The following is a 12,041-nucleotide window of genomic DNA, read 5'->3' on the forward strand; positions in this document are numbered from 1 at the left end:
TGAATAAGCTTAAGTGACAGCAGAACTCCTGCACTGCCTGGGAAGTTGTAAAGGCAGCAGTAAGTGCTTGAAAATGAATTCTTAGAATTCCTTGTGCACTGTAAATATATTATGGCAATGTTTTTTTCTTCATTGTATGGTTTATTGTTATTGGTACTGGTGAAACATGTCACAAAGAAAGAAAAAAATAATTTCCTATCAAATCCCAGTTTCTAATGGCTCATGTTCTCAGTGCTGTTTGGGTTTATGGTAACTGGTGATTTCTCCTCGCAGGTCTGGTGATGTCTGCCATCACTGTCATCATCTTGGTACTGTATTTTGCCATTGACACCTTTGTGGTCAACAAGAAGCAGTGGTTGCCTGAGTGCACTCCTGTCTACGTTCAGTATTTTGTTAAATTCTTCATTATTGGTGTTACTGTGCTCGTGGTTGCTGTTCCTGAGGGACTCCCACTTGCTGTCACTATTTCTCTGGCTTATTCTGTAAAGGTAAGAGACATTCAAAATAATCCAGGGAGAAATGTGCTGTTTGCTTGAGCTCACCACTGAGTTGGTCCCCAGGTTTTATCAGATGGGATGAAAAATGGTCTGAAAATTATGTGCTCAAAATGTTCATGAAATTGCTTTAAAGAACTTGTATTGAAAGTATTTCTAATAAAAATGCCAATACATCTTTCAGCACATCTCCTTAAAACTGCACAGTGCAGGAATATCAAGCAGTAGAAATACCTACTTAATTTGCAAGGAACCAGAAATTTATTGAGCAGAATGTACTCTGAAAATAGTCCAGTCTTTTGATATAGAATAATTTTGTATTCAAATTTTCTTGTGCAACTATACAAAGTTTTGACAAGGATTTGAAGTCTTCAGGAGCACTTCTCAGAGAAATTGGAGCTTCTCAAAGAAATTAAGAGTTTCACTGAAGCTTTCATGTACTTTTCTTAAATGCAGTTGCAGTTCTTTGAAGTCAATGTAAATGGTTCTATTAGGAAATTAAAGAGGATTAACATTCTGGACTTCAGGATTACTTGAGCAATTTAATTAGATGATTTAAACATTCTGGGAATCTTAGATGAAGATGGTGTAAAGTTGATTTCCATTTAGCATGTAAACAAATTAACTTAGGAAGTTTAGGAAGGAATCTCTTGGCATCTGTGCAGCCAAATATCACAAATATTTAAAAAAGGAGGAAGTCTCAAAGATGGGGTTTTGCTAATGAAGAATGCAGCTGCTTTGAAAATGTTTTCTCATTTTCCTGATGTCCTTCCTCTGCCATCCTTTTTCTCTTCCTTTCTCTTGTGCTTTTCTCCCAAAACGTGTGGTGCTTCTGTGTGCTGCCAGATAATATCCTGGCATTCCAAGCAGTGTAAAGAAAAAAATCCAAAATATTTGCTATAACAATAATGTTTAAAATCTCTGGCTTCTTTGGCTCATCTTTGCTGTTCCAGCTATTCCTTAAAATGCAAACCTACTGCAAGAAAATTATGCAACTCTTTTTAAAAGTTTATCAAAGGCAAAGTTACCTCAGGGATAGGCACAGCTTTGCTGTCTGTAACTGGGATTTGAGGTTATTGGCCCTCACCAAAGCTCTGATTTAGGGGACGTCATGTTCTCACCGGCAGGACTAACCATGGGCTGATTTCCTTTTAATGGCTAAAAACCTCAAAACTGGCATTGAAGGGTTTCTTACTTGGCTTTTGGTGGGTTTTCCCCTCAGAAAATGATGAGGGATAACAACCTGTTTCAGCTATTCCTTAAAATTCAAACCTACTACAGGAAAATGATGCATTTCTTTTAGGTTATCAATGGCAAATTACCTCAAGGAAAGGCAAAGTTACCTCAGGGATAGGCACAGCTTTGCTGTCTATAACTGGGATTTGGGGTTATTGGCCCTCACCAAAGCTCTGCTTTAAGGGTCGTTCTCCCCAGCAAGACAAACTGTGGGCTGCTTTCCTTTTTATGACTAAAATCCTATCAAAGTCGACATTAAAGGGTTTCTTGCTTGGGTTTTGGTGGGTGCAAACCTTCTGCAGGAAAACGATGCAATTCTTTTAGGCTATCAAAGGCAAATTACCTCAGGGAAAGGCAAAATTACCTCAGGGAAAGGCAAAGTTACCTCAGGGATAGGCACATCTTTGCTGTCTGTAAGCTGGATTTGAGGTTATTGGCCCTCACCAAAGCTCTGCTTTAGGGAACGTTCTCATGTGGGCTGCGTTGCTTTTTATTACTAAAATCCTGTCAAAGCTGACATTGAAGGGTTCCTTACTTGGCTTTTGGTGGGTTTTCCCCTCAGAAAATGATGAGGGACAACAACCTGGTGCGGCACCTGGACGCCTGCGAGACCATGGGCAACGCCACGGCCATCTGCTCGGACAAGACGGGCACGCTGACCACCAACCGCATGACCGTGGTGCAGGCCTACGTGGGCGACGTCCACTACAAGGAGATCCCCGACCCCGACTCCATCCCTGCCAAAACCATGGAGCTGCTGGTCAATGCAATCGCTATCAACAGTGCTTACACTACCAAAATTCTGGTGAGTAGGTGCTTGGGTTTTTGGGGCGGTTAAGTGAGGCCTAGCAATGATGCCATGTGAGGGCTGAGCTAAAACAGAGGCCAGGCAGAGCTAAATAATAAATTAGGGATTTATTAAAAGGATCTCCTAAACGGCAGCACAAGAGCCCAGCCAGGACTACACCCAAGATGAACCAAAATGGTCCCAAAATGGTCAACTGGTCACAGGTTCTCTCACTTTCATTAATTTTGGCCTATTAACATATTGGAATTAATTGTCCAATTACAGCTTTAGGTTATGAATCTCATCCTTCTTGTTTTTCTCTCTCCAGCCCATGTTGTTTGTGCTCTTGGGCTGAAATTTGGAACATTTGTCCTTGGCCCCCAGCTAGAGAAGGAATTGTTTTGTCTCCCTACTCTTTGAAGAGAGTTTACTATTCTCTTATATAAAGCCCAGACCTGTGAATTTTTTGTTTGTATTTTCTGTTTTTATTAAGGTTGGGATTGAAAGCACTTGAGACAGTATTTTATGTTTGGACATAGGTGTTCATTATTTATCAGTGAAACAGTCTTACAGCTATGAGTTTGGTAGCTTTTTATTAGAAAGGCACAAAATGCCTTACTAATTACTTAACTATATTTTGTTACAAGGTCTTTTAAGACTAAACAGTCTAATTAAGAAATGACACTTAGATTATTTTCTTTTTTAACTTAATAACTGATCTTTTGAAGCTTGCAATGCAGACTTTTATGTTTTATTATAAAATACTACTTAAACTCATGAAGAAGAAGGAAGTAAGTGAAGAGTAACTTGCTTCTACTCTAAAACTTTTATCTTGCTTCATATTTATTTTTATATTCTAAAAGGAGGGTTTAAGTTTGCTACTTTGTGATATTACACACTTTTAACTAACTACACACTTGTAATCTTAGTACTATTAATTAATTTTGGAAGTCTTTCCTACAGCTTCAGGTTAAATGTAGTGTTTTCTGTGTCTGTGCCTTTCAGCACAGAAAGTTTAAAATTTTCAGCATCTAGGATTCTAACCCAGATCCACAAATGAAAGCAGCACAGAATCTGAAAAATATAAAAGCTAAAACCTCAGGTATCAGCAGAAAGAGGTATAATATTTTTTTTAAGTGTTAATTCCCTAATGTGTTATTGTAAATGATGAAGCATTAAATACTGTTGAGGTCTTCAAAATGAGAACAGGTATTCTAAAAACTGTATATTTTATTGTTTTTTTTCAAGGACAGGGATTTATGTAAGAATGCAAGACCATGAGAAATTAAAAAAAAATCCTGCTGTCATTAGATTGGGGTAGCTCAGTTTTGGTGCAGATAAATTTGGGAACACAAATGTGTTGGTAACACATCTGGTTTTCACTGAGTCTTCATATGTGAAAAATGATTTTTGTGTGTCTAAGAATTTTCAATTAATTCTCAAAGAGCACAAACTGGATTGGTTAAATCAGTAAGGTCAATGACCTTTATTCACTGTGGTTTCAGGTGAGTTACATCCTGAAGTATTTTATTCACTCTGTACAGGAGGCCAGAATGGAAATATCTGGTTTGCTTGTGGCATTGGATTCTTTTGTACAGAGCTAATTAAGAGACTGAATTTTTTTGCAATTCCAATAGATTTGTTCTTTGAAAGGTCAAGCTGAATGTTACTGTTGCTGTACAAATAGATTTTTTACTTTCTAGTTTATGAATACAAGTATTGTCCTTTTTATAGGTCTGTGCTGAGCTGCAGAATAAAGTCAGATGTGTACTTGATGTTTCTTTTAAAAGTGGTCTCTTAAAATGCAATCAGAGAAAACAAATCCTGTGTGATAACTCATAGTGGATATTTTATGGCAGCAGCTCCTTAAATTTTATTTGTGCATTTCCAAACCAGCAAGAACAGTTTGCTTTTGCTGGGTAATTGCTGCTCTCACAAATCGATGTAACATTTGATTGCTGGGGAGAGGAAAATGCACCTTGGTTATTTAAATGTTGTTACAGCCTCAGTCAGCTCAGGTTCTTCCTCCTGGAGAAAGAGAATAAAACACCCTGAAGAGGCAGGATCAGGACAAGGCAAGGGGTTTGACTTTGGGAAGGCTTTGGGAGAGCATTCCCAGTGTCAGCAGAATTTTCCTCATTCCCAGGGAGCAGCAGGGCAGGCAGGGGTTGGTTTTTCAGTCAGGTGTGACTGCCAGAGGCTTATACAGAGTTTTATTATTTTTTATTAGTTTTATTATTTTGCTGCTCATTCTGAGATCAAAGCCAGTACCAAAGTGTTTCTGCTCAGCTTCCACACCAGTTCACCCCTGTGAATCCCAGAGTAAATGGGAAATCATCAGACCTTCCACATCTGCAATATTGGGTTTAATAATCTGTCATTTTATTGTGGTTTACTGAAACATTTTTGGTCAATACTGGCTCTAAAATGGTCTCAATATAATTTTTTTTCTCTGACTTGGCTTCATTGCTCCTTGTTGGAATTAGTTCTATGTGCCTATTAAAAAGAGTCAATATTTCAGCATTCAGTGCTTTTTTAACTTTGCACAGAGACTGATTCTAAACTGATAAAGGGGTGAAATCCTCTGGATGCAGATCAGTGACTACTTGAAAAATCTGTTTAAAATTAATGGAGATCTTTTAGATCTTATGAGCTAAATCTTTGCAATATGGACTCCACGAGAACACAGCTCCAATCTCAGGGGATTTCATTTTATTCACAGTTTAGAACAAGCTGACCTTTAAGATGCAGGATATTGTTCCATAGCCCATTTTGCATCCCAAATAAATACAGTAAAAGGCACCTGAGGGAGTTGTTTCCAGGATAAATAGACAGAATTCTTTTCCTTCCTGCTCATACAGAATGCATGCTCGTGCGCTCGTTCTTGCAGCATGTTTAATCAAATTGTGAATTTCAGCTGAAACCCAAAGGGCATTGGAAGGGTTCTGTCGCCAAGAGTGAGTTTTGCATATTCTATTTTTAGCTCTCCAGCTACATGTGCGCTGTAAATTGCTCTTTGTGTGAACTTCTGTTCACAAGGATCACATATGGGACCATAAAATTAGTCAAGATGCTCTGCTGAATGAGAAATATTCCCTCTTGCATTGTCTTTTGATTAAGGGGCAACTGAACCATTGATAAAAATATAAAAAGGGAATAACATCAGTGCTTGGCATAGAAGATTTGAATTTCCCTGAGAAATTAAACACAATTTATTCCAACTGAACAATAGCGTCAATAAATATAGCTCTTTTTACTGCTTTCCAAGATTAAGTTGCTGGGTGAGCTGATTTTGCATCCCTTTAGCTTCAGAGCAACTTTTCTGCTGTTGGTGGGAAAGGAAAGGAAAAAGGAAAGAAGGAAATTTCAGGAAAGGGGAGGAGAGGAAAGGGAAGGGAAGGAAAGGAAAGGGAAAAGGAAAGGGGAAAGGAAAGGGGAAATTTCATGAAGGGAAATTTCAGAAGAGGAAAGGAAATTTCAGGAAAGGAAATTTCAGGAAATTTCAGGAAAGGGAAGGGAAGGGAAGGGAAGGGAAGGGAAGGGAAGGGAAGGGAAGGGAAGGGAAGGGAAGGGAAGGGAAGGGAAGGAAAGGAAAGGAAAGGAAAGGAAAGGAAAGGAAAGGAAAGGAAAGGAAAGGAAAGGAAAGGAAAGGAAAGGAAAGGAAAGGAAAGGAAAGGAAAGGAAAAAGGAAAGGGGAAAGGAAAGGGGAAAGGAAAGGGGAAAGGAAAGGGGAAAGGAAAGGGGAAATTTCAGGAAAGGAAATTTCAGGAAATTTCAGGAAAGGAAATTTCAGGAAATTTCAGGGAAGGGAAGGAAAGGAAAGGAAATTTCAGGAAAGGAAATTTCAGGAAAGGAAAGGGGAAAGGGGAAAGGGGAAAGGAAATTTCAGGAAAGGAAAGGAAAATTGTGAATTGGCAGCAGAAGGGTTTGCAGGAGTTCTCCCCATTGTTCTCTATTTACAGGGCGCTTTTCCCTGTGTTTCTGCACCATGTGTGCCCCACACTCCCAAGCTCTGTGCACAGGGAGCTCTGCAGTGCTGGTGTTGGTAGAGAAGGGCTGGAGGGAGTTTTGGTGACAATTCAGCAGTGACCATCCTTCAGCATGTTTGTGTGGAGCTGTTCTCCAGCAAACCTTGGTGTTCAATATTCCTGTTTCCATGTGGAAATCAAACCAGGCTCTGTGCATTCCTGCCTGAGAGCTGTGGTGGGGACTGCAAAGACTCTGAGAGCAAAATTTGCATTTTGGGAATCCTTTGATTGCTGTTGGAGCAGGAGCACACGGATCTTGGATGCCAAGGAGCAGTGATGAACCAAACCCACTGATTCCAACTTTCCTGTGCAGCTCTCGCTTTCATAATTCCAGTTTTAATTAGAGAGGAATTTCTTCTTTTAATTTCCTGGCTGGGTGTGATGTGCCTGATTAAGAAGACACCACAATTAGGGTTTAGCTGAGGGATTTTCAGCACCAGTGGAAAAGTCCCAGCTGGAGCTGTTACTGTGAGGATCTGACATTGACTTTTCATTCGCTGCTTGATGGGTGTGAGGGATAAAAAGCTCCTTTTGCCTGTGCTGGGTGAATATTTGAATTTTTAGTGTTGTTCTGGCTGGGATTTGGTGCATTTGCACAGAGTGGGGCAGGATGTGGTGGCAAACCTTGAACCAAAGGAAGAGATGTCACAGGAAAGTGCAAAACATTCACTCCATTCCATATTCACTCCCTTTTCCCAGAGGAAATAAAACAAAAACATGCTGGTGTATATGTTAGTAAATATTCATCAATTTATGAATGTGAGCTGGGAAAGCTTTTGGGACAAAAAAGCTGTTGTTGGATAAAACCTGAAGGGAAAAATGAAATAAAACACAAATAGTACAGACAATTTTATTGCAGCTGAAAGGCAAAGCATGTAGATGAAAAAATATCAGACACTCATAATATATAGAAGCCATAAGAAGCAATGACATTCTACAAAGGTGAAATGTTGAAAGGAGAAAAAATAAGATTTTAACACAATCTTGCTCCTTTGCTGGGATTGATGGAAATCTGTTGCTGGTATTGGGAACATGGATGTGGTAGCCAGGAGAAATTTCTTTTTATTTGGGAGAATATATTTGCATCCCAAGCAAGAACAGCTCTCTGATTATTGGGAGACAAAATGTTCCTGTCAGGAGCAGCCTTTGAGAAGGTGTGCAAAGTGCAAAATATGCTTCTTTCTTTGAGGTTTATTTATTTATTTTTTTATTCAAAGACTGAATTTTATTCATCAAATACTTGAATAATCTTGACTTTATAAAGATAATTTTTTTTTTTAATTCAAAGACTGAATTTTATTCCTTAAATACTTGAATAATCTTGACTTTATAGAGATTATTTATTCATTTTTAATTCAAATACTGAAATTTATTCATCAAATACTACAATAATTTGAAATTTAAAAAAAATTAATCAGGTAAAAATAGTCTCAATAATAATTATATGTATATGTATATATATATATGTATGTGTATATATATATATATATGTGTATATATATGTGTGTATATATATATATATATATGTGTGTGTGTGTGTATATATATATATATATATATATAGTTTAGGCAATACAAAATTCCTGGCATTTCCTTTTACTCTTCATAATTCCAATGATTTCAATATAGTAAGGTCTTTTAGAAAAAAACAACTTTAAACATGTTTTAGGAATATAGACATTTGGAAGTTTCCTAGCAATAATTTCAAAACTTGAGATGTAGCAGGTACATTTAAGGATTTTTCCGTACATTTCCCCACGTTTTGTGTAAAGTTTTTCATGATGGGAAGGAGGATTGAAATGCCACTTTTTAAACAATGGTTGCTTGTGGCTTATCTGACACAGAATAGACTTTGCCTTTATCTATTTATATTTATATGTATATGTATATATATATATTTTTTTTTTAATGTGTCTCTGTACTTATTTGCAGTTTGGCTTTGCAAATAGAAAGGAAGATGGAGACCCTGAGTGTTTAGGAAAGGTGTTTTAAATTTCATTTTTAAAAAAGCTCAAGCCCCAACAGGTCACACCTATCAAGAGGAAATCAGGGAATTTCTGTGCCCTGAGGCTGCAGCAGCAGAGCTGTCTGCCAGGGCAGCTAAATGAAATTGCTGTTCTGTGTCACTAGAATTCCCTTTTTTATTCCAAGGAGAACCATAAAGAAACAGCTTTTCACCTCCAAACTGCCTTTTTGAGTTATTCTGGCATATGGAATTGCAAAGATATTTTTACTCACAGGGTTTGCTTAAAACCTGTTCTCAAGCTCTTTGTTTCTTGTGCTAAAGAGCAGATGATTTTCCCATTTTTTTTTCCGCACGTGGAGGTTCAAACCTTCTCTTATTTCATCCAGCTCAGTTCTCCCATTGCTGCTAAAAAATGATAAATACTTAAAATAAATATCAAAAATAAATTAAAAAAACTTAAAAAAATAAATCAAAATAAATACTTTAAAAAGCCCTCTAGACACAAAATATGAGGACAGAAATGGCCACAAAGTGGAAAAAAATAAATTAGTAAGGATAGATTGAGGAAAATTTAATTTATGATAATTTCAATGAGAACAGAGTCTGTGGCATGGCCTAAATGCTGTTTTTTCCTTCTGCCACTGACATCAAAGCACAAGTGGCAGCTCCAGCTGTTGATTGGAAGTGTTTGGAAAAGATCAATAATTGATTTATCAGGGGGTCAAGTGCAGTCCAGGCTGAGCTGCCTGGGCCAGAGCTGTGGGGGCAGGAGAGAGGATGGGAAAAGGAAAAACAGAGTTGTGGGGAGGGTAAATTGAGGGGAAAAGGGAAGAGTGGTATGGAAAAGGAAGGAAAAAGGGGAGGAAGGGAAAAGGAAAGGGGAAAGAGGAGGAAAGGAGAGAAATGGAAGGGAAGGGAAATTACAGGAAAGGAAAGGAAATTTCAGGAAAGGAAGGAAATTTCAGGAAAGGGAAGGAAATTTCAGGAAAGGAAAGGAAATTTCAGGAAAGAGGGGAAAGGAAAGAAAGGAAAGGAAAGGAAAGGAAAGGAAAGGAAAGGAAAAGGAAAGGAAAGGAAAGGAAAGGAAAGGAAAGGAAGGAAAGGAAAGGAAAGGAAAGGAAAGGAAAGGAAAGGAAAGGAAAGGAAGAGGGAAGGAAAGGAAGGAAAGGAAATTTCAGGAAAGGAAAGGAAATTTCAGAAAGGAAAGGAAATTTCAGGAAAGGAAAGGAAATTTCAGGAAAGGAAAGGAAATTTCAGGAAAGGAAAGGAAATTTCAGGAAAGAAAATTTCAGGAAAGGAAATTTCAGGAAAGGAAAGGAAATTTCAGGAAAGGAAATTTCAGGAAAGGATAGGAAAGGAAATTTCAGGAAAGGAAAGGAAATTTCAGGAAAGGAAAGGAAATTTCAGGAAAGGAAATTTCTGGAAAGGAAAGGAAATTTCAGGAAAGGATAGGAAATTTCAGGAAAGGAAAGGAAAGGAAATTTCAGGAAAGGAAATTTCAGGAAATTTCAGGAAAGGAAAGGAAAGGGAAAAGGAAAGGGAAAGGAAAATTGTGAATTGGCAGCAGAAGAGTTTGCAGGAATTCTCCCCATTGTGCTCCTCTATTCACAGGGCGCTTTTCCCTGTTTTTTCTGCACCATGTGTGCCCCACACTCCAAGCTCTGTCCACAGGGAGCTCTGCAGTGCTGGTGTTGGTAGAGAAGGGCTTGAGGGAGTTTTGGTGACAATTCAGCAGTGACCATCCTTCAGCATGTTTGTTTAGCTCTGCTTCCTTTGCTCAGGCAATGCTCAAAAGCAAATTCTCCCTTCAGACGCTCTGTCACGATTTCATAATTTGTGTTTAAGGCTGGTAAGGAGGAGAAGTGCTATTTGACAGGTATTTTATGGAAGGAGAGGTCTGTCCAAGGTTTTATCCTCACAGGAAATCAGTAAACAGTAAGAAATGTTAATATTTTCATCTTAGCCCATGTAATGACATTGGAGCAGCACATTGGTGCCACTGGTTTTGGATGAGGGAGGAGAAACAGGCTGGAATCACCTTCCTGAGCTGTGGAATACATTTGGAGTCCTAAAATCCTCTCCTTCTGAAAATGGCTCAGAAAAATGTACTGGGAGGAACTGGTGCAGAAATTCAAGATCCTGGTTTCATTCCCTGTCTGAGAAACACCAAGGGAATTTGGGGCAACTCATAAAAAACCAGGTTTTATAGTTGGGATCCTGCAGCCATAGGGGCACAATAAATTACTAAATTAGGATATCAGGAGAAACACAGAGGAAAATCTGCTTAGCAGAAATCAGATTCACTTATGGGCATAACCTCCAGCTCTTCCCAAAAGTGAAGGCTTTAAAAATCACAGTTTCCTGCAAGATGCTCCACAGTGTTTTCATTTGAATTTATAAATATTGCTTCTTGTTGTCTGAGCTTTCCTTTTCCTTTTCCTTTTCCTTTTCCTTTTCCTTTTCCTTTTCCTTTTCCTTTCCTTTCCCTTCCCTTTCCCTTTCCCTTTCCCTTTCCTTTCCCTTTCCCTTTTCCTTTTCCTTTTCCTTTTCCTTTTCCTTTTCCTTTTCCTTTTCCTTTTCCTTTTCCTTTTCCTTTTCCTTTTCCTTTCTCTTTTTCTAACAAAATATGTTGGTACAATGAAATATTTGACTGTGTTGAGCTTCTTTTCCTGCCTCTGAAACCCTGTGTGATTTTCAGGGTGGGTTTAGATCAGGAAAGGCATCCCAGGAATCAAACAGCTTCTGGATAGTGCTGCATGTCATTTATTGGCTGCTTTCAGCACATTAGTTTGGGCTGGAAATTTGTGAAATTTTTCTTTTGAAGAGCTCAGGTGACAGGGTTAAAATATTGTCTGTTAATGCAATATCTTTGTATTGTATTGGCAGATACAATAAAAAAATAACAGATTGTATAACAGATACAATATTTTGTTAATTCCAGCTAAATGGTGCATTTGAGCTATTAAAAATGAAAAAATTTGGTTGATTTGGTTGAAATTGATTAAACCGATTATTAAAAGTCTATATATTATTTAAGAGGTTTCATTTCCTATGGAAACAATTCCTATTTTAGGTAAATTTATATCTCAATCTTATTTTTTGTTTTTTTTTCCCAGTGTTACACAACTGTGTAAGCAGTTATAAATTATGGATGGGAACAGACAATGCAGGCCAGAGAATCTTTCTAAATATAAGCAAGACAATCATTACCCAAAAAAATCCCCCCAACATATTGAAAACTTTCTCTAAAGCCCTTGGTAAGCATTTTCTGAGGATAAATTAAGCAGGGGGAAAAAACCCTCAACCTATATTGTCCATCTTATTTACTGTGTAAATAATAATTATTAGGGATAATAGATGATGCAGTTAATTGTGGTGGTAATTAGCAGCCAAGTAATGATCTTCACACATCACTTGCCATTGGAGTTGAGTGGGATGGGAGGTACAAAACCAGCTTTTCTCCCTAAATTAGCAGCCGACTTCATAATTGAAATCATTGTGTTTAGGCAGGGCCGGGCTGTGGGAAGCCG

General features: G+C 38.0%; 1 protein-coding gene across 15 annotated transcripts in view; it reads left to right on the plus strand.

Annotated features, from left to right (window-relative positions):
* The window catches only part of ATP2B2 (ATPase plasma membrane Ca2+ transporting 2), a 404,406-nt gene that overhangs the window by 321,794 nt on the left and 70,571 nt on the right, over positions 1 to 12,041 (plus strand). For all 15 annotated transcript variants that reach the window (XM_074550120.1, XM_074550115.1, XM_074550116.1 and 12 more), the window contains 2 exons: positions 274 to 488; positions 2,293 to 2,535. In XM_074550120.1, the coding sequence (XP_074406221.1) occupies positions 274 to 488; positions 2,293 to 2,535 (458 nt within the window). The remainder of the gene's footprint in view (positions 1 to 273; positions 489 to 2,292; positions 2,536 to 12,041) is intronic.

The sequence above is a fragment of the Zonotrichia albicollis genome, chromosome 12, assembly GCF_047830755.1.
Source record: "Zonotrichia albicollis isolate bZonAlb1 chromosome 12, bZonAlb1.hap1, whole genome shotgun sequence".
NCBI lineage: Eukaryota > Metazoa > Chordata > Aves > Passeriformes > Passerellidae > Zonotrichia > Zonotrichia albicollis.